This window comes from Platalea leucorodia, assembly GCF_965183815.1.
Source record: "Platalea leucorodia genome assembly, chromosome: 17".
NCBI lineage: Eukaryota > Metazoa > Chordata > Aves > Pelecaniformes > Threskiornithidae > Platalea > Platalea leucorodia.
In genome coordinates, this window is record NC_138839.1 from 8,949,741 (window position 1) to 8,972,413 (window position 22,673).

At 46.4% G+C, this 22,673-nt stretch overlaps 1 protein-coding gene across 1 annotated transcript in view; it reads left to right on the forward strand.

Annotated features, from left to right (window-relative positions):
- The window catches only part of CDC42 (cell division cycle 42), a 28,601-nt gene that overhangs the window by 214 nt on the left and 5,714 nt on the right, over nucleotides 1-22,673 (forward strand). The window contains exons 2-5 of the mRNA XM_082329088.1: nucleotides 13,388-13,529; nucleotides 18,365-18,437; nucleotides 20,617-20,726; nucleotides 20,834-21,031. Of these exons, the coding sequence (XP_082185214.1) occupies nucleotides 13,425-13,529; nucleotides 18,365-18,437; nucleotides 20,617-20,726; nucleotides 20,834-21,031 (486 nt within the window). The 5' untranslated portion in view covers nucleotides 13,388-13,424. The remainder of the gene's footprint in view (nucleotides 1-13,387; nucleotides 13,530-18,364; nucleotides 18,438-20,616; nucleotides 20,727-20,833; nucleotides 21,032-22,673) is intronic.

Sequence of the window (22,673 nt, forward strand, 5' to 3'; positions counted from 1 at the left end):
GTGCGCCGGGCCTCCCCGGGCGGCCGCCGGCGGGGGGGGGCGGCCCTTCGCAGCGCCGCGGGGGGGGGGGGGTGCGCGGAGCCCCCCGGTGCCCGTTTTGGGGGGGCTCGGCCTTCGCGGGGTCGGGTCCGCCGGGGGCGGCGGTGCCGGGCCGCCGCCGCCTCCTCCCCTCCCCCGCTTCCTGGCGCGGCGGGCGGGGGCCGGACCCTCGGCGGTCGGGAGCGGCGGCAGGAAGCGTTCCCGCTCCGGGGCTGGGTGCATCGGCCGTGGCGGGGGCCCGGGCCTCGCTCCCCGCGGGGACCGCCCTGCCCTGGCGGCGGCTTCCTCCTCCGCGGTGCGGCTTGGCTGCGCTGGGGGCCGGGGGGGAGAAGCCCCGGGGCTCAGCTGGGCCTTGCGGGGCTGCGGGCTGGGCGCCCTGGCTTCTTGCGGGCGAGCAACGCCCGGGCACCGCGGTAGCCGTGAGCCGCAGCGGGGGTGCGGGCGCTGCGAAAGGCTCAGCTCGAGCTGTGTGCGCTGCGAAAAGTCAGCCCCTACCCGAGGAGGAGTTGGGAGGTGCCGCTTGTCTTTTGCCTCCCTAGGTGCCAGGTCGTTGGCTTCCTCGAAGACCGTCCCGAAGCCGGCGTTACCCAGTGCCAGCGATGTGGCTGGTTTTGGCTAGGGTAGGAGCCAGTGCTGCTTCGAGGGTCGGTGTTGACATGCGTTTCTCTTTCCTCCTTTAAAACCTCATCAAGGTGTATATGCTACAGCAGCGTGTCACCTTGCTGCGTTGTAAAGGTTTGTTTTTAGTGGTCTGGACTTAGTGTTTTTTCCTCTCAGCGGGTAGAACTTGGAGCTGGTGGCAGCAGCGGGAGACGCCGGTGTAGCCAGGTAGCTGTGAATGTAACAACCGGCGTTGTGAAACCTGTGCTTAATGAAGAATTGCAAAATGGTCAGAATTCCTGTTGCCCTGTCTGTGTGGGTACTGCAACCAGTGGAGCCAGAGCGGCTTTGCTACCCGCTTTTGGCAAAAGCACGGGGAAGATGAGGCCTTAACGAGGAGGCCATGTTAGATGACAAGTGTGTAGTCAGGAAGAGTTCAGTCTGGCCATCTGTGGTTGTCTTTGTCTCCTGTTCATCTGTGCTTCTTCTCTCCTAGCAAAGGAGGTGCTAGCTGTCTTTATTCAGCGTTAAATCAGAGTGCCCCAAACGTCCTTTTTTTTTTTTTTTTTTTCTTTTTTGGAAGGGTATTTAAAACCTGGATCAAGCTTCTCGTATTCCTAATCGGCATAACACAGTAAAGCACTTAAAGCTTCTCTCTTTCAGTTAGCAGAAGGGTCTTATGCAAAACCAACTTTAGATAGAAAGCCTTTGTATTCGGCTAGCTATACGTGGAGAATCCGCTGTTCTGCTTTGTAAACCGTTCGTTCTTGTTAGTGTAGGATTATGGGGAAGGCAGTATAGGCAAATGTATATTTGAAACAGGTCTTATGGACGCACGTAAGACTCAAATCGGTATATTGCTAATTGTAGAAACGATTCTGTGTTTAAGCTGTTCACTTGTATGCTTCAGTAGCAACGAGGAAAAGGGTGTTTAAGTCTTGGCAGGGAATAAAACTACTGCGATGCAAGATAAAACATGTTTGCAGTTTGGTAACGTGTTGTAGGCAGAACTTTTAATCATTAGATTTGCATACTTTGAACTTGGTTATTCATGACCTGCAACTGATGCTCTTAGTTCATTCTGTAGCCTGCTCTGGGGGTATTTGTTTGCCTGAAACTGATGGCTGGTTTTGGGAAGTTTATTGTGTTTTCACTGTTAAATAGAAGTGTTCTGGAAGTCCTAGAGTGTCTGGACTATCTACAATGGAAACCGTAGATCTTCTACGACAAGAACAATAGTAAACAGAAATGGAGCCCATCTGAAACTCCTAGGGATTTCCCTGATGAGCGTGCAACGGTGCTTTTCTTGCTTTCCTGTAAAGCACATGAAAGGCCGATGCAGCACAAAGTTGACCGCTAGTCCTGATGTAAAGGTTCTCTCTGGTTAAAATGCAGCTGTAGTACTAGAATAAATTTCCAAGTCTTACGAGCATAGACAGCCGGACATCTTAATTAAAATCTCTTCAACAGCTATCTGTTACCCTACAAGCTTCAAAGTTAATACAGCATATTGATGTAGCTGGGTTCCAACTCTGCTTCTGGCTCCTGAGAACTTGTACAATAAATTAATATGCATCATTGCCGTTGAGGTGCGTGTGACCTGTTTTACGCTAATGTGAGTGCTCACAGCTTTTAAGTCACCTATGGGCTTGTGTATTTTAGCCCTCTCTTTCCTCCGCCTGCCTTCTGTGGTCAGCCGAGCTTTCACGCTGTCATTAGGCTCCATCATATGAATTTCAATGATCGGAGCTTCTAGACTAATAGCCTGTAAGGAGGAATTGTAGGGGGATGTAGTTATCCTCGCTCTCGAGGCTCCGTTCCCGAGGAAAGAACAACGCCTTTTTTTGGTAGAAGATGAAGGTGCTGTCAAATTAAATGGAAGTGAAATTGGTTTCTGGTACTCCAGGTAGCAAGAAGCTCTCTTTAACCACTTGGCGTATTGTAGACTTCTGCCTTGGCTCCTCTTCCCCCCATTATGCTAAATGCAGGTGAACACCCCCCTATTTTCAGTATTTAATAGATGACAAATAAAACAGCATCTTGACTAGATAAGCTTTTATGCTGAAGTTTTAAAGAAATTTAAAGTATCTTTATGCTTCTGCAGCCTGTCATCATTTAACTAGGTGACTTCCTTCAAGCCCTGTTTCAAATAGCTTACACCATGGTGTAAGGGTGTCCACCAGAAGGGATTACCCCTGGAAATGGCAGGTAAAACCCTTTCGCTGGAGTATCCCTGGGGCTAAAGCCTGGCACAAAGTTACCCTCCCTGCCTACGTGTGGCCATCCACACGCAGTGGTGAGCTGCCTCTTGCAGCCCCTCCTGCGTCTGCATGGTGGTGCGCAGGTAAATGCCTGAGATAAGTGACAAAAATGGCATTAAGCCAAGGCATTCCTGGCTTCTGGTGGTGGATCCTTTCGATCGTTGTTGGGTGGAAGAACTGGGTTTGTTTATCCACTCCTGGCCGTGCAGTAAACTGAAAATAGTGAATGTGAGAAGCAGAGTTTCAACATTGCTGCCATGTAATTGATCTTTGTAATCTTCCCTTTGAGTTTCAGATAGTGACTTCTGTTTTAAAGAGTTTTAAAACTTCAAAATGCTGTTTGGCCTGTTTTCTCATCAGGAAAGCAGCTGTCCTTTTCTTGAGATGCATTGACTTTTCTTCTAAACAAGTAACATTTTATAAAGAGAAAACAGAGTTTTGCAAAAGCTTTTAAAACCCATTGTTCTATTTTAAGCTCTTGTGCTGCTAATTCACCCCAATACTTTTGAATGTTATGGTGCAGTTCCTAGCACGAGAGTTGTTCCACGCGCTGTTCCCTTGTCTCGTGAAAAACCAAAACAAAACCTTTTTTAATAAAGCAACGCAGGGGCTTCCTCGGAGCCCTTCTGTCTGGAGGTGGGTGCAGATACCGCCCTCATCTGTACTAAGGCTTCTGTGCCCGTGGTCAGATTGCGTGGTATCAGCGCGTGTTTTTTAAGCGTAGACCAAACTATGGCAGGGTGAAGGTTTTTACCAAGCTAATACAGCGTTAGAGCAAACCGCAGGCTGCGTGGTGGAGCGGGACTGCCGGGTGCAACGGGAGAGGAGCGCTGTCGCCTGTGGTGCCAGACTCGCAGCAAGAGCGAAGGCTGCCAGAATTGTCTTGGTTTGTAACAAGCTGTTTTGAATTGCTCAGCTCTTCTCAAGTTGAAAGATGCTGTGCTGTGTTTTTGGCCAATGATGAGTGTTCTGTTTTGGGGGGGAAAAAATGACAAAAATGCTCCTGCAGCTTTGGATGTAAGGAAAGAAGGCATCTGCCACTTCATCAACTGGTGTAGCTGTTTGCGTTGGGCCAGCTGTGGTTGGTAAACAGCTGAATGCAAAAGGGCTTCTTGTGGGAGGGCTGCGTACTGGGCTTGGGTTTGACAGCAGGCACGCTCTGGTTGTGGTTCACCTTCGTGCGTTTGAGCAGTTAATTGGGGTTTAGTGATATTTTTTTTTTTTTAGTGCTTGTGAAGTGTTGCTGAGGAAAGGCTTAGTTCTTCTCAGAAGGAGCCTCTTCTTCCATGTCCCGGTGTGGGGGCTGTTAGTTCTTGCGCGTCTTCTGCATTTACCTACTGCCGAGAAGCTGCCGGTTGCCCAACAGGCTCTCGGTCCTGCGGCCCCGGCGCTGCGGGTGGCTTTGCTGCCGTGCCAGGGAGGGCGGTTCCTTCCTCCGGTTAGGTGAGTGCAGGGCCACCTCTCCCGCCTCAGTCCTGCTGTTGGCGAGCTTTCCAGCTACTTCGTTAGTTTTAATAGAAACACCAAGGTAGTGCTGTGGCTGGGAAGAGTCTCTTTGGGACTGTTCATTAATGAAGCTTCATCTCGTTAGTCCTCAGACAGAACATTGCTAGTCGGCCTCAGCTATCCCCCCCGAACACGCTGCTTCCTCAAGGCACCCCTCAGGCTGTGCACATGGAGCACCCACAACTGCCCCGTCCCTGAGCATAACAGGAATGAGGAGCGATCTGTTGCAACTGATGTGCATGCAGGGTGCTTCCCATTATGCAAAAATGTGCCTCAAAATAGAGGAACTTCTGCCAGCGTCTGTTTTACCGCTGTTAAATGTAGTTGGCCACGGGTGTGGGGAGAGAAACATCGAGGCTAGTGTGCGCCATGATTTGGTAGTATGTGCGGAGTATAGGTATGGCTCCTATTTTTAAATAGTAACAGTATGAGACTAAGCTAATAAAGACAGAATTTTTTAGTGTGGTATTAAAATACTGAACAGGATTTTGTTACACGGCAGAGTAAAACAGCTTCCTGTAGTGTATGAAAGCGAAGAGTAATAATGTAAGATTAAAATGCCTTTGGCAGAAAAGGACTTAATGTAAGCCCACATACTTCCCAGTGTTTAATCTGGGGCAGGTTTTCCCAGTGCTGACGGCTGCTTTTGACAGTGTAACTTTAACCAAAGTGATAACAGAGAAGTTGACACTTTTGCTTTTTTCTGTTGAGTTTGTGATAAAGTTGAGGTAGTTGTTTTGAGCCATCAAGTGGGATCGACCAGCGATGCCAGTGCTGAGGCAGGTGGAGGCATGGCCGCACCGCGGCATAACTGGTGTGGTAGCAAGGAGCCTACCGAGCCGTGCTCTCTGTCTGGCCAGGCTGCATGGGCAGCTTGCTTGTTTTGAACTTAGGGCTAAAACGGGATGTCATGGCTTTCCCCTTCTTTTTTTGAAGTTACAGAACTTGAAACGTGTTGGTAGTTTAGGTTCGGGCTTTTAAAATTCCCCCACCCAGCTGTCTTCACTTCCCATCTTGTGTATGTCTCTGCTTTATAGAATCATAGAATCGTTAAGGTTGGAAAACCTTAAGATCATCGAGTCCAACTGTTAACCCAGCGCTGCCAAGGCCACCACTAAACCATGTCCCCAAGCACCACATCTCCCCGGCTTTTAAATCCCCCCCGAGGGATGGGGACTCAGCCCCTGCCCTGGGCAGCCTGGGCCAGGGCCTGACAGCCCTTTCGGGGAAGGAGTTTTTCAGTTTTTTTCCAGTCTAAACCTTCCCTGGCACAACTTGAGTTTGTTGGCACATCTTTTATGAAGATATGCAAAGTAGTTGTCAATTCTTACATAATTAGAAACAGAAAGTTGCATTAAGTGTAGAAAGTATCAGTTGATCTCAGGCAGTTGTGTTTTGAGAAGAGATCTCTTACTTATTCCTTGGTAATCTGTAGTGCCTTGTCCAGAAACGGGCGCTTCAAAACCACGGAGGTGTTGGGATACACACGCTCTGTCGAGTGGCAGGCTTGGGGATGCTCCAAGATCCCAGACACATACTTATCTCGGAACAGGGATTCCCGTAATGATAGCAAATTTTGTGGGTTTCAAGGGCAACATCAGCCTGAGAGCTCAGTTAGGTCTGTCATAGTGCCAGTGATGGCATCACGTCGGTGATGGTGATCCCGTGTCTCTTCGTACAGTTTGCTTTTGTGGGCCTGCCTAAATGTTTCCCATTCTTGCATCCAACACCAGGTTGGGACTGTGGGTGCGGGCAGGCGTGCGGGAGGGAGCCCGCCAGCGTGCTCTGCTGCCGCGAGTCTCTTCAGCTTCAGACTGAGACCCGCCGGCTGCCGATCTGGATCTTTACCTGAATTCTTGTGCTCGTCTCGACACCAACTTGTAGCGCAACTGAGCTTTTTTGGCCTTATGTCTCATAATTAGACACCTTCCATATGAACCACACAGCAACGCTGTTTTTTGGAGGTAGCTCTCCCTTGTGGAGTGCAAATTCTGAGACAGGATTTAAAGGATTGTCTGACTTGCTAGTGGCAGTTATGGAAAAAAAAAACAAACAATGCTTAAAAAGAAGGATATCTTTTTCAAGATCCTGAACTGATGCGATACAAGATATTTCTTCAGTCTGTCCTTTCTGCTTTTTGCAGGTTTTGTCTTGGACTTCATGATTTGCCTTGTTCTAAGGGAGTGCAACTCCTGTGCTGGCTTGTAGTTGGACAGCCTTTCTAAGCTCTGTTTAAGAAATCAAATACCCAGGCTTAAGCTCAACTTGGAACCTTTGGGAGCAAATGCATTTCTGTATAGAGCTTGTGTGCCTGCAGCGGTCTGGGCTGTGGGGAAGGCAAGCAGGTCATCTTGGGCACCAGGTGGTTTAGAGCATAATAGATTCTTTTAAATTTCATCTACCACATTACTAGCATAGAAGTGGCAGATGTGTTTAGTTCTGGGGTGAGATCTCTGTCAATAAGATGATTCCTAGCAAGCCGAAAGGTGGGCTCTGGGCTGGAAAGTTTAGGTAACCTCTGTAAATGGCTGCTGTACACCTGCAGAGGAGAATGCTGGCCACGCTAATACTGCTCTTGAAACCAGTTTTGCCTTCTGTGCCAGTTAGTCTTTCTGGAGTTCAGCTCTGAATCGGAGAGCAGCTTCTGTTGGTGTTTTGCATCACAGGTTTGTGACAATATCAGTGTACCAAGAGGTCCAAGGTCTTTTAACTCTACGGTTGACAGCTGAACTCGTGTGGTCTTCACTGGTGGTTTCTGATCTTTGCAGAGAACTGGTGCGTTGTACGCGGTGATCTTTGTGATGAAGCGTTTGCTGTGCCAGGTTTGTAACACAGGCATGCGATCAGTACCGTCTCCACATAACTCCGGTGGGGAAAACCCGGTTGCTTGGATCGTAGTAGCTGATTATCTCTTTGGTGCCCCTGATTTGGGAGACTTGTCACTTTGAAAAGCAAAAGTGTTAGTTTGTAGTAGGGATAGAGGAGGTGGCAGAGGGCAAGGACCTTGGAATGGTAGGGCAAGGGTGCCTTGAAATGGATGTGATTAATCTGGGAACAAATTATCAAATACAAATACTTTATTTGTTTACTTTTTTATAAAATATGAAATGAAAGTAGTGTGGAAGGGTAATAGTGGTTAACAGAGATTATGAGTAAAATCCTGTGAATATTGTTCCTTTTATTGTGGACTCCTGAGTGCTTTGACCCCACAGGAGCTAATAACCTGTTTACTGTAAAATTACATTGGGGTGGGGGGAGAAACGGTCTTATTCTCAGTTTTCAGAAATGGCTCTGTTTTCTCGCAATGTGGAGCAGGCTCTCAAACCAAGATCTGGAAGCTGTGACGGACTGGTTAAGCTTCGACTCGTGAGTTAACGGTGTGTACTAAAGAGGATCACGAAATGGTTCTTGGTCACCAGCCGGCAGTTGCTTGCAGCGAGCTGCCTTCAGCCGGTACCTGTGATGAAATGGCAGCAGTTTCAGTCCCGCCTGAAAGAGGAAGCCGTGGTGCTGCCGGGGCTCGGCAGGAAGCCGGTGCAGGATGTGTAGACAGATTTGACAGCTCGGTTTCCTTTGGCTAGGAGAATGTACACATTTTAACCTGAAAACAGAATTCAGTAGCTTAAAAATAAAAGGAATCTTAGCAAGCTTGAAGGCTTGTGGTTTCTGCATCAAATTACTTGTACGGCAAGAGTGAAGGCAAGATCATTCAGATTCTCACCTCTTGGTTTCAGAGGCAACACTGATTGTGTACAAAGACCCACAAAATTTCAGTTAATTCTTCACAGTAGTTCATACTGCTGCTAGAATATATTGCAACTACTCTGCCTTACAAGCGGTTTTTAAAACTAAGGAGCTCCCATAGTAACACCACACTTCACGTGCTTGCCATTAAAATGGGAAAATGAGGCTTGCGCAGGAGGGGTTGTGGCCCTTGGTGTCAGGCTGCGTTTGGGACAGCATTTCTTGCAACTTGTGCTTAGTAAACGGGCACCTGCCATAGGTAGCATGGGTTTCTTCAGCCTTTTGTGATCCGTCAGTGTCTTCTGGTGTGTGTGCAGGCCTGTGGGGAGAAAGTGTGAAATTTCAGATTTTCCTTTGCACTGGGAAGGATTGCCTACAGCATCCCGCTGGAGGCTTCGGTTAACTGTTCGTTGCAACACTTGCATGTCTCGGTAACCGCTTTTTGGGATTAATCCAAAGTGCAGATCAGCTGTCTTGCATAAAAGTGTAACTGAGCTTTAGAGCAAAATTCTGTAAAACGGGCCTATTCTGGAATGGGACCATCTGATGAATTTGACAAAGTTTCCAAGCCTTTGTAATCCACAGTCTCCAGGATGCTAGGCCCCAGTTTTCCAGGATACCGTTGAGTTCTGTGAAGTCCCGCTGGTGTGATCACGTGCTGAACAGGTTAAAATCCAAAACGGGTTAGAGGTATGATCAGTTAACATGTCCTTTACTGAAGCACTGAAGTTTTTGATTACAATACAGAGAGGTTTGAGAAATTAAATCAATTCAGTGTTGTTTTTTTTTTAAGTCTTTAGATCTTGTTGGACAGAACGAAGTCATACTGACTTGCATTGCATTCCCAGTCTTTATCAGCTCTCCTCTCTGGGCTTGGCCGCTGGCTCATGATTACATGGCTCAAAATCCACTCACTGCACTCAAACTGGGGTGACTTCAGCGCTTTCCACTCTGTTTCAATTTCCTCAGATATTTAAAACTACTCGGAGTGTTTTCTAGTCCTGCTGGGTGTTGTGTATGTAAACTTCCTTTTATTAGGCTACTTTGGAGGGGGAACAAGCCCAAACCCCTTGTAACTTCTTTGTTTCTCCCTCCCTTGGCGTTGCGCTCTGGGGATGAGTTATTTTCTAGTCGTTATCTCAGATTGGGCTAAATTACTTTTAAACCACAGGTCAATGATTTTTGCGTCTTTACAGCTTTCCCCATGGAAGAGTAGGTCCCAGGATATTGCATCTAAGCTCCCTAAAAATGAGCTTGTTTTCAGCTGTGTCTGTGGTCCTCTTAGAAGTGGAAAACAACGTAGCTCATCCAGCCAATCTAGAAAGGCTGCTAATCCAAGTAAAATAACGTATTCAACAACTCTGCTTTCCCACTGGTAAGACTTGGGAGGCCTGTGCTTAAAACTCTAAATCTATTTAAAACTTAGGCTATCGTATTTCAGCATTTAACGATAAAGTTATGTATCATTAAAAAAAAAAAAGGGTGAGGGGATCCCTTTACCTAAAGATGTGCTCGAATGCATTTTGTTCCTTTAAAGATGTAATCCTGATGTGTTTGATGGGGGGGTCAGTTAAACAGCTGTGCGAGAGAAGTGGTATTCGCTTGGTGCACAGGGAACTTCTAGTGGGCCAGTTCAATGTTTTTCATGGTAAATTTTGTTAACTTCTTCCTTTAGAAAGAAAAAAAAAAAAAAAGAACAACCACCCCTCTCAGGCTTTTCCCTGTTGAGCGGTTCAGGTTCTGCTTTACGCTCCGGAGTGAGGCCTCGGGTTATTTGCGCTCTGTTTTGTTCCCGCTGCCAGAAAGCCTGAGGGATCATCGGGTACCGGGGGGGCAAAGGCGGTGTGGGGTTTGAGCGCTGGGCCTTGGCCTCCCGCTCCCGCCCGCTGTGGGGTGGTAGATGTTTGAATGGGTGATGTGGGCCATACCAACCCCGTGAATGTGAGGAGCAGGGTGGGAGTAAGCAGTGCTTTTGTGGGAAATCCTCTTAATTTGAACTGCTGGTGTTCCCTACCGTACAAGAGTAACGATGTAGATAGAGTTGATCGTTCACTGCCCGAGTCAGAACTGACTGTTGCAGGAGTAACGCAGCCCGCGTGCAAGGCGTGTGTGCAGCTTGCGCTTTGCCGTAGCTGGAGTCTTTGAGCCCGTACCAGCGTACGGCAGCGTCTCTCCCAGAGCCCGCGCGGGGACTGTGCCCGAGGACGGGAAAGCAGCGGAGGGTTGCGGTATCCTCGCGTGATCCGATATGTTTTCTGATACTGTGGGTTCATTTTGTTGCTTGCTTGATGCTCTCTGGAGTAATGAGTTTTAAAGAGTAACATTAAACACATCCTTCCTATTGTTTGTTTTTTTGCAAAGTTTTATGTGAGCTTTTCTTGTACGAGTGCATATACAGAGTTTTAAGATTGATAGTTAATCATGGATTGGTGTGCTACAACGCCCATATGAAGTGCTTCAGAGCCTGGATGTTCGCTCTAGTGTGCTTTCCAGGTTCTGGCAAGGCTGTCTTGAGGCAGGTGATGTGTAACCTGCAAATCATGGGTAAACAAGGAAACACAAATAATTGGAGCAGGAAGGGAGGGGAGGAATACAGAATGGAGGAGGAGGTGTCTGCCGGGGGAGGGCAGGGTGGAAAGCCAGGTAAGGTTTCTCTGCAGGGGTGGCCGCGCAGTGCTGTTAAGCCGGAGGTGGATGGGCTCGTCCTCTTGCGATAGCCCTTGGGGTGAGCAAGGACAGCCGGAGCAGAGGTTTCCTGAGTCTGGGCGGGCAGTGTGATGGATTCCAGTTGAAACTGAAAAAGCCCACAAGAAGTGGCTGGGAAAGCCAGCGTGGAGCGTTGTTTTGTACTTCATTTATTACCTCCGACAGGAATTCACGCAGGCTACCGCCCGTGCTGCGCAGCGAGACAGGCTGCGTTTGGGTAAATCCCAAAACAGAAGGCAGATGATGGTGCCTTGTTGCGTGGGTAAGGCTGGCAAGCTAGCGAGGCGTGCTGGTAACTTAGGCTGGTTTTAATTGGAGTGTGCTTGAACCTGTTTTGATGCGTTTTCTGTTTAAAATCTATTTAACAAGTGACTCAGGCCTTTCCACCTTTGTTTTGAGCATGTAGCCTTTTGTAATTTGGGACTGAGCTGCTCTGTTCCATTGCCTGCTTTCTTTCTGGTGACTTTTTTTATTCTAAAATGTGACTTTTTCTCTGTGATCAGTGCTACCAGCGTGGCAAGGCAGAACCACGTGAGCACCTTAGCAGTTGAGGCAATATTGACTAATATTACTTAGATAGAAACAGCTGAGCTGACCTGATCACAGAAAATGTCTTTCGAAATGGAAATGATTGCTTTGTCCTTCCAAGTAAATGTGTGTTTGCTTCAGGGCCAAATTTCAGAGCTTTTTGTAGTGTTAATGAAGGGCCTGTTGATACGGCTTCGCTGTGCATGCTGCTGATCCTCCTGTGTGAAACGGAGATCTGCATAAATCAACAGATTCTATTATTTTGATATTGAAATACGGCACCAAGTAGAGGCCTGGCGATAACGCCTGATGCCTACGCAAATCCTTTGTCTCTGTATACGTTGAAAGCAGATGTATAGATAGCAGTGTTGTGAGCGCGTGACGTACCAGATGCTGGCTGATGTCCTGCTCTGAGAAAGAGTCTGTGCTGCCCTTTCCTGAGATTGGCGGCTTGTGGGAACGGTGGTGATTGGTGTTCCCTTACAAGTACTGTTTTTAGGAACTTTTGAGGATGTTCATTATGAAGGTAATGGCTCTGTCTAAATCTTGGAGCAGCCCTGCAGCATCTGAAGAAAAGCTGGTGGTATAAGGTTTGGTTTGAGTCGCCAGCAATTACCTTTCCTTGCAAGCGGGGTGATGCTGTGCGCTATCAAATCATGTTGCTAGCTGTGACCAGAGCGCTCAAAAACCTGGCATTGCTTTGTATTTCTTCCAGATCACTCTGAGAAGTGAAATCCCCAGGACGTGCCCAAGCGCATAGTTCAGTAGGGATCAATTCAATTTTTTTAACACGGTTACCCAGAACTGAGAGCCACGGCAACATCCTTGCTGGGCTAAAGTGTTGCCACCACCCTGAGGGTGAATTTGCTGCAATGGATGTCTCTTCTTGTCCTCTCCCCCCACACCTTGGCAGGGGGTAACTCAGTTTGCAAGTCTCTGCTGCTGTAAATAAAAGTACTTCCAATAACATGGAAATGTGGAAAGTCAGTGGGCGGTTTGCTGGGGTCAGGATTTCACACCTGTATGGGAATGCATGGCCAGAGGCCTGGTACTTTTCTAATTAAAGTAATATATTAATGAAGGGCAGCTGTGTCTGGCACTAGAGGTAGCTAAATAATGTTTGGATGAGGTATTGATGGCAAATATTGATTTAGTTCATGTGCTAAAGTCTGTGCTGGGTCAGTGTTGAAGTAGCTGGGTGCATCATGATTTTGAAATGTCTGGAGAGTAATAGGATCCCTTGGGAACCAGATGCCCTGCTGAGCCGCTCCGTGCTGTTAGCCACTTCAAAGTGGGGATAAAGGATTAAGTAGCAACTTTAACCAAAAGATTGCAGAACTGTACTTAGGCTTTAAAAAAAAAAAAAAAAAACCACAAAAAAGGCAGTGGGAGGAGGAATTAGTCATGTTTACTTCTGTCTGTACCTGCTTATTTTTATCCCATAAACTAGTTTCAAAGCTCATACTGCCGTTTCTCGCTGGGCTTTCTTTACTGAAGTGTTCTCCAGAGGGAAGATCCCTTGGGAGGCATGTGTGTGACTTAGCGGCTATCGAGACCCAAGCTTACACTTTCAGCTTTCGGTGCATCTAAGGCTGGATGCTCCCTTGCATTAAAAACAGTCTGGGAAGGCCTCAAGACCTTTCTTCCTCACTTCTAGGTAACTAGGAAAAAAAAAATCACGCTGAATTTACCTAGTTGTTCTTCCCAATGTAGAAAAGTGACCGTGGCTAAGATAGTCTTAGGTGGTGTTTGGCAGTTGTATGCAGTGGGAGGGGTCTAGCTGTAGGCAGGAGGTATTTGCATTTATGAAAATAAGCAGCTTCCTATCTTGGTGTGTGACGGAGAGAATGGATCTACCAACTCATCTAGGAGTGTCTCACTTTCAGATCCCATACATGCTGTTGATGGTTTGGGCTCCAGTCGAAGCTCGTCAATGACAGGTACTGCTATCTTGTGAAAATGAGAAACATCTAAATATGTGTATCTTTTTTTTTCCCTTCTAGGTTCTCACTGGAGCTGATATTCTAGTAGAATTCAGCTATGCAGACGATCAAGTGTGTAGTCGTAGGTGATGGTGCTGTTGGTAAAACCTGTCTCTTAATTTCTTACACAACAAATAAATTCCCATCGGAATACGTACCAACGGTAAGTGAGAGAATGGCTCCTGTTGTTCTTTGGGCACGGTGGGCTTCCTTCCTAACTAACCTTTGCGGCATGCACACCTTAATACTTGTTCTTATAGCCTGCTTTCCTGTTGGAGACTGACTAATATGTCGTGGAAAAGTAATGATCGGTGCGTTTGGTGCACTGCTGCTACCTGTCTTTCGTGTTACCTGGTAGTGCTGGGATGCCTCTCCTGTATCTGGTCAGTTCTGTTCGTTGCTGGCCACCAGCTGGATTCTGTGAACAAGATTATTTGCAGTTGTTAGGGCTGCTAAGTGGAGAGCAAGCAGCAGGAGCACCTGCTCTCCAGCTTGCGCTCTCAGTTCTTGCCACATCTTCATTTTTAGGGAAAGTAGTTTTTGTCGTTAGTTTTATGTTGCTGGAATAGTCAGTGACTGCAGTTAACACTTTCTGATGCTCATTTTTGCTTTGCAACTCTGAAAGATCCCGAGGTCATGCAGTGAACTATGGAGTGTGGCTAGTTATTTCTCACATGCTTAGCTGGGGTCATGTTTGGATCTAGACTGCCCAGTCTCATTAATTTGTAATTCCAAACACTTGTCAACTTTGTGCATAGTCCTTGACTATTGCTGAGTAAGCTTTTTGAGTCTTGCAGGCTCAGTTTTCTGAGATACTGAATCGCTTAGCTTATCTAAAGATCAAGTTGGGAGCAGTTTGACTGCCCACAAGGAACATGTGCATTACCTTTCTAATAGAAAAGTGCTTTTCTTGTTAATATTGCATATGTAGGATCAGTGTGCTGACGCTGGTGGTTTGGTTTTTTTAGTGAGGTTGCCGCAAGAGGCTTTGACATCTGGATGCTCTTCTTATTATTCTCTGTTACGGACCTGAAAAGGCCATCTTCTACACCTACGCAAATTGAAGAGTTTATCCAGATGCCTCAAACGAGTTTGGGTCTGGAAATGCATCGCAAGGCGGTTGAATGTCTGTTGGTGAAAGGGTCAATGATCCTTTCTGTTATTGTGAAGCAGCTTAAAAGAACAGATAGCTCCTCTGAGATGCTGGGTAGCTCCTGCCTGCTAGCTCTGTCAGAATAACTACTTCTTTATAAAGATGTCCTCTCTTTGTGGAAAAGAAGTCTCAGTGAACTTCATTGCCTTTTTTTGAGGTATTGGCTTTGTACACTGTCCAAAGATCTTCAACGTTAGAGGCTTGTTAGGAATAGGACAGACTTCCACAGAACAAAAATGTTTGTGTTTAGTTGTAGATCTGGAACTAAAGATGAAAGGACTCCCAAAGCCGAGAGCGCTCAGGTTGGATGCAGTGGCCACTGTTACGAACGCGAGGGCCGTGCTGTAGGCATGGAGACCCACGTTCAGCCTCACGGAGATCCTCTCCTTAGGGACTGGTAGAGAAGAAGTTGCGTTTGAAACTGCATTTTGCCATTCTCAAGTTTTTGAGAGTGGTACCGAGTACCCTGGTGTGATGCTTCTCGGACAGCCGCATCCCGTGCTCAACCTGGGGAAGTCTGCTTGCCCTATTTAAGCTATTCCTTATGGTCCGGACAAAATGAAAGCGGTCAGTGAGCTCAGGCAGTGAGTGTTTCTGTACTTAGCCTTAGTGAAGTCACCCTTAATTATGATGAAAAATGTTAAATCTTAAAAATGTGTATTTTGAAACCTTGAGAGTTTGTCTGCTGTCCTGCAGATGGTAGTACTGTCTACAAATCCCTGCTAACAGGCAATATGGAAAAGCTACTCAAAGAAACGACGTTACTTACCAGTAACGTGTGGTCAGGGTGTGCTAAGGCATATCTACAGTGCCTTTTAAACCTGTCCCGTGTTTCTGGAATAGTATTTACCTCAACTTCATGGCTTGAGGAACTCGCTGTTCTGGGGATATCACAGGCCTATTCCTCACTCTCTGTATGGCCTAGAGGTGTATTTCAAACTCTGGAAACTGGTAAGTAACCTCTGATGTTCTGGCTCACGCTTCTGGTGATAAACAAGCAAAGAGATACAACAGATAGCATTGTTCCCAAAATGAAAGCAAGCTGTCTGAGAGTCGACAAGCCTTGATATCCCCAGAACGCTTGTGGCTGAATCAGGACCCTAGGGTAAAGGGGCAGGACTCAAACTGCTTAACAAAAATGTTTAAGCAGGAAAAGAACCTGGAGATAAATTTCTGATTTTGAGAAGCTGGTAAATACTGGTGGTAGCTCAGGGCCAGCGTACTGACAAGCACCGGGGATCCCGTTGCAACAGCTACTGCCGAGCCTCTCTTGAGAGGAAGGTGGCAGCCTTCTTCCTCGAGGGTGGCCAGGGGTTCGGGGCGCAAAGCAGTTAAGCAGAAGGCAGGGGTGCTTCAGGAAATCAGTAACAGTCTGGCTTCAAAGTGAGCTGCTCTGCGTGCGTAGGCGCTGGAGCGGCTGCTGTAAACCAGCCTTTGCCCCGCGTAGCTGTACTGTGCAGCACTGCGGCCAGAACATCAATGGAGAATGCACCAGTTCCGGCTGATGGATGAGTTTCTTTCACTTGGCTCTGTGTTTTGCAGCTCTTTCTCTTTTTTTGAAGATATTTCTCAGTGGGAGATGGGTTTCGTGCTGGTGCCGCACATGGTTTGTCACCTGCATGTGTTTGACGTCATTGCCATTCTCAAAAAAGGCAGCGAGGGGCAGGTCCGTGGAAAGGCGCTGGCAGGTCATCTGCGAGTCCTATATCATGAAAGCTCGTGCCACCTGCTGCAGTGGGCTGTCTGGCACTGGCAGGAATCAAAACTTCTTGTTGGGCTAATTGTTGCTCTGGTTTTTAGCCTGTTTGGCACAACTGAGGGTGAAACTGTCCGTGGATTACGCTATGAGACTGTAGTTGCCAGGTTCGCCTGAAGGCTAGCCTTGTAACCCTGGCCTCCTGAGGGCTGAACCCCAGACCTCTTCAATGGTGGCTGTACAAAAAAAAAAAATTTAAAAAAATCCCATTTTGCAGATGGGGAGCTTAAATTAAAAAAAAAAAAACAACAAACAAACAAAATGTGAGGGAAGATGCATGCTAATCCTCCTAACGGGCAGCTACAAGTAGTATTATTGACTTGCTGTTCACTGGGCAAAAAGGAGGGGATGTCTTTGGAGGATTAAGCTGCCATCTTCTGACATCTGAAAGAGCAAACGCTCTGACCTTCAACGCAGAGCATGCCAGTTTCTCGTTCTGTACCTAGCAACAGATGAGTTCTCATCCCGACTGGCCCTCTGGAGTCTTGAAGTCGTAGTCGCTGCGTATTGATACGCCCTGTGAAATGCCTTCCACCCTTCTCCAGCCTGAAGAGCTTATTTGTAGTTGGATGCTTTCTGGGGTGGTCAGTAAGGCAAACTCAGTGCAACGTGTAAAGGATTGGGCTGCAGGTAACGGAGATGAATGTTGAAATTTCTTGGGGTACTTTAAAATCTTGAATGCTAATCCAAAATAGCGTGAGAGGTGGGCTTCTGCTTCTAGCTGATGTTCCTGGGGATATGCAGCGTGCTGTGGCCATAGCGGCTTTCTCAGATGCTGTGAGTTGTGACAAGTTGAAAAAATCAGTGGGGTGTCAGGTATTGCTTTAACCAGGACTGTCACTTGGAAGGGAGACAGATCTGAACTCTTGGAAGTGCAGCTTTGAAGTGCTGTCTCGCTGGTCTTATCTCAGTTTTTGGTGGGATTTTTTTCAAGGACCTAAGCTCTTACTAAAGCTGTGTTAATAGACGCGTGTGGCTGCTTCTTTCTCCACGTCCCTCCCTCCTCACTTCCATGATAAGCTTTTGAGACGATTGCTGGCCTCTTTAATGTTGGGCTTTACTTCAGCTGCGGGAGCTGCTCAGACTTCAGGTTTGTGTTGAAGCAGAGCTTCTCTAGTCTTACTCGGAGATCTCAACTGTCTCTAAATAGCCTTGCAGCGCAGTATGCAGGGACAGGCTGGGTTTTTTTACAGCGGGAAGGATTTTTTGCCAAAGGTAAAATTCTGAAATACTGTCTGTTGCAGTTCTGAAGCTAAAACAGTTATTGAAACTAAGGATACTGACCTCGGGCAGTATACTCCTTAATGCTGAGTATGTGGGTGTTGAAGGAGAAGGCTTTGGGTAGGTCCTCGTGCTCAGTTGTGTTGTCAACAAGTTCGTGGGGAAGCATTTTTGGTAGCGTTAGCTACCCCGTGTAGCAGGTCCGCCCTTGAGGACAGGACGGCTGTGCCAGATGCTGTAGAGAGACAGTATGACTTGGTCTTCTGGAGCTAGATCCTCCATTCAGCTTGAGAGCGAATTTGACACAGACTGGAGGAAGCAATATAGTTGGTCAAAACCAAAGATGGAGGAGAAATTCCTGTTGAAAAGGTGGGCTCTGTGTTGGATTCCCTAGATGCTCGGAAAGATGAACTTCAGGGGACTCGGGTCCTGTGAGAAGCAGCCCGTAGCTCTGTGCCCTGAAGAGCAGGGCTGAAGTTTATCGGCTCTGTCTTTGTGGGGACGTGTTTACTGTGTCAGACCAGGTGCGAAGGTTGAAATTTCTGTGGTGGTGTGGGAAACCTCTGCAATTACAGGCAAGAGCTGGTGCAGGTGTTTCGTTCAGTGGCTTTTGCCCTGTTATATGCAGTGGTGCACCTAGTGTGCCTGTGCGTTAGATACCTCATGGAAACAGCTCTTGCATCCCTGTTCCAAATTAAATTGTCCTGTTAACAGCCTTAATGGTAATAGCATTGTCAGCTTGATGGCTTCTGTTATCCTGTGCAGATGACTCCTGTACAAATCGGAGGCTGTCTGTCAAGGTGAGTAGGATGATGGTTTGAAAGATGGTTTATTCACATCCGCTTAAATGTTTCTCTTTTCTTACCAGGTTTTTGATAACTATGCTGTCACGGTGATGATTGGAGGAGAGCCTTACACCCTAGGCCTCTTTGATACTGCAGGTGAGAAATCGAGTGCTTGTCTCCTTGTAACTGCCCAAGATTTAGTTGAGGTGATGTTGAACATGAAGACAGACAGTTGGTTCTTTTTTTTTTTTTAATGAAAGGGAAAAATCTTTCTTGATTCTTCTTTCCTGACCTTTGGGGAGTTGCTAAATTGAGTTTATTTAAAACAAACAAACAAAACCCAAAACCAAAAAAACCAACAAAACAAAACCAACCCCAAAACCCAAACCAAAACAAGAAAACCTTCCACTTCTTTTAGAGCTGTTTTATTTTATGACAGCAGGTGACAAGTTTCAAACTTTCACCTCTAATCTAGGCGATAGCTGAAGAATAAGGGGTTTATATGTTTTTAAACAAAATTAAAGGAGAAAGTTGTGTGGAATAAAATACGTGGATTGTATGTGGTTTTTGTTTAGTAAACAGCCTATTTTTTGACCAAATGCCAAGACAGAATGACTAACATCAGAACATCGTAGATGTCCATGTGGCGTGTCTCTGCGTTCTTAACATGGATGAACTCAGGATGTGTGGAGTTTCAGAAGCCCTCTCACTGTGTGCTTTTTTTTAAAATTAAAAATAAATCTACACGCTTCTTTGTTTATGGTTATTAGAGTGTATCTCAGTTTCTGGCTGGAGAAATGTACAGTGATTAAACAGCTATGCACATGGCTTTGCACATGTGAAAATTTAGCAAGGAAGGGTAGAAACTGGTTCAACTGCCAGTTACCTGGTCCCTCAACCCGTAATAACACCAAAGTGGTACGGCAGCATCTGGTATTGTAAACTCTCCCTCAGGAGAGTCCTTCCAGAGAGCTTAGTTGATAAGCTGTTACCTAAAATTGTCTTGATAAAACTTTAATCTGACTGTTTCCAGCTGTATTCTTACAGATGCATTATTAGTGTCTTATTTGATTAATGAAACGATTTTACGCTTCCAAGTAAATGCTATAACTTCAATTAGCTCTTCACCTTCTTCTCCCAAATGTGATTTGTGTGTCAGTTATTGCAAGCTCCCTTGTTCATGGGTAAGGAGAGAGGAGAGGCTCCTTCCTGACACGCGTTGTGTAGGCTGCTGTAGGGACAAGTACTTGGATGGCTCAACTATAGCATTCCGGTACCTGCAAGGGTGAACGCTGCGTTACGTCCTTCTCTGCCCATTTTCCTGCTGAGGTCCTCTGGGTCCAGGCCTGTGGAAACTGGTGCGTGTGTAGATACGCGTATCGGTGTGCTGTCGATCAACGTGAGCGCAGAAACCCATCTGGTAATTGTGAAAACTTACCGAGTGGCTTTAGTGCGTGTAGGCGACTCGACGCACTTGTGAATATAAAGGCTTTCCTTTCTGAAGTGGGAGGCTTTTGTTCTTTAAAGGTCACCTGCTTTTTGCTAAACAGTAGCCAGCACAGGTTACAGAACTTAACAATGGATAAAACCCTTATTACTAGCTGTCAAATTAAAAAAAAAAAAAAAAAAAAGTCTTTGTTTTGAACTTATGCTCTGAAGACAAAGCTTTTTGGAGTAGTCTCTTAATTGTAACAAGGTGTTTTGGTCAGTGCTTAGCTCCTCTGTGGCCAGCTAAGCATGATAGCTCTAACAACTCCGTCTGCAAACTGTACATCTTGCTCTACCGCGATGTCATAGGAAGCATAGAACCGTAGAATGGTTTGGGTTGGAAGGGACCGATAGTGCCAGGTTTGTGTCAGGTTTGTTTTCTAAAAACAGATTGCTATTGAATTGTTCTAGTGAACAAAACTACCTTTTTTTTTCCTCCAAACTGCGGGGGTTTTGCAGGGTAATGAAATTTGATGGTATGATACTTCTAATGAATGGACTAGGTGCAGAAGACCTCATCTATAACCAGACCCATGTTCTGCGGCTTTTCATTATAAATGAGGGAAGTCTGAGGGTGTTCAATCTAAAAATTTATTAGAGCGTACCCCTATCAGGCTTCCCAGCTCTCCTGTGACTTTAAGCAGCTCGTTGTTACGTGGCAACTGAATGAATTCTGTATTTGAAAACAAGGATCTTTGAATGCTTGAGTTCAGGGCATGTGTATTTGCTTAAGAGTTAGGATTAATCACAATAATGCTATTGTGCTGGAATACGCATTCTAACCACCTTTAAGGGGCAATATTTCAGTGTCTGGGTTTAATACTGTGTTAATTTTCTCCTCTTCTAGGTCAGGAAGACTATGATAGATTACGACCCCTCAGCTATCCACAGACAGATGTATTTCTGGTCTGTTTTTCAGTGGTGTCTCCTTCGTCATTTGAAAATGTGAAAGAAAAGGTTGGTCGGGCTCTGCCTAAAAAGGGAGCTGCTGCAGTGATTTCAGAAACATCTGAGGAGTTATCTTAGGTGGTTAGTAACAAATACTGTGTCTTCTCTGTCTTTAGTGGGTACCTGAAATTACTCACCACTGTCCAAAGACTCCTTTCCTGCTTGTTGGGACCCAAATTGATCTAAGAGATGACCCCTCAACAATTGAGAAACTTGCCAAGAACAAGCAGAAGCCCATAACTCCAGAGACGGCTGAAAAACTGGCCCGGGACCTGAAGGCTGTCAAATACGTGGAATGCTCTGCACTTACGCAGGTGAGGGTTGGTCTTTGACCATTTTCGCTTGCTTGTATTCCATACTTTTTTTCAGTTATGGGGAAAACCAGCTCAATATGGACGTGCAAGGGGATGAGCTCTGTTTCTGCTGGTGACACAGGAGCTTTCTTTGTCCTGTTGTTCCAAGGTACAAGGATTTGGCAGTGGTAGAAAGAAAATCAGCCTGTGGAGATTAGGCATAGTGTAGAGGGGTGATGGAGGATGATGTGCTTGCTGTGTTTGCTTTTGTGTTGGAGGAAAATAGCTATTGAAAACTTAGAAGGTGTCTTACGGACAATAAGTGGGTTAGGACACAGAATGCAGCTCACTGCTGATAGGAGCAAGCAAAGAAAAACCCTCTCAGAGAATTCATCTCTGGTACTTCTAAGCCTAGAAGCCTTCATACTTGTGAGAGCTGCTTTCTCTTTCTGTGCAGCGGCGGTGAGCTGTTTCCTGTGTCTGCCTTAAGGTGGAAGTTCTGTTGAAACAGAAAATAACAATGAAATAGTTCTTAAGGCATAAACGTGGTGATGTTGTGTGAACTAACTTGTGAACTTGTCTAAAGCCAACTAAAATACCTGATTTGAGGCCAGGAAACCTGATTATCCTTTCCCTTCAAGTTAGGCATACTAGGATGGGGTGGATGGGAGCCATCGGCTGGCTAGCTGGCGTGTTGCCTTGACTTTGGATGCCCTGGGAGCTTAATCTTGCGTGCCAACTCTTGCAGAATTGACTACAACTCTTTAACAATTTCCTTAACGCTACTCTGTAAAGGACTTGTCCCCTGATGTGCATGGCACCCGTGGCGCACGGTATCAAGTCCCTCGCTCTTTCCAGATTTGTTGCACATTCCTCTCCAGTATCTTGAGCGCAAAGCTTTATTGCTAAACTTCACGAAGCTTGAAGTTCCGCTTGTCTTGCACCTTTTGCTCAGATTGCATGTTGACTCTTCCATTTGGGATCCCGAGACTCTCTGGTTTTGTAACAAAGCTTTGCCTGAGCGTTTGCTGAGAAGGAGGAGGCCTTTGGAGTTGTGCAGGACTCTGGCACCGGAGGTGCTGTGCCGAGGCCCACTGCAGTTCATCCTGGGAATCCTGATCAAAAGGTGGTCTTGGCTGCGCTTCCTTACTGCCCACGTGCAAGCTGAGGGTTATTTGTGCTTAAGCTGTAATTCTTAGATCCCTTCAGTCCCAAAATACCATTTTAGATGGTGTCTGGCACATCCTGAATGCTGCTGCTAACGAGGCTGTAGAACCTGCTAGTTGGTTAAATACATACCAGGACTTCTTGTCCTGTGTTGCTCATTGAGACCCTTCCCTCTGCAGCTTTACACTTGCCTTGTTTAGTCTGCTCATATCGCATGGAAGCACTTAGAATTACCAGAGTAAGAGCTGATATGATTAAAAATTTCAGTGTTTATCCATTCTTTTTATTTCCAGATAGACTAAACTGTATCTGTTGCAGAGAACAGCTTTATGCACTTGGAAGCTCAGCCTGAATTTCTTCAGAGCGCTAGTGCTTGTATAGCCATTGATGGTTTTAGGAATCAAGGATAACCTGGGAGGAGGGTTCAGAAGCTTTCTCACCTGGAAGACTAGTCGGTTTGCATCTGCTCTATTCTTCTTCCCTCATTTGTTGTTGA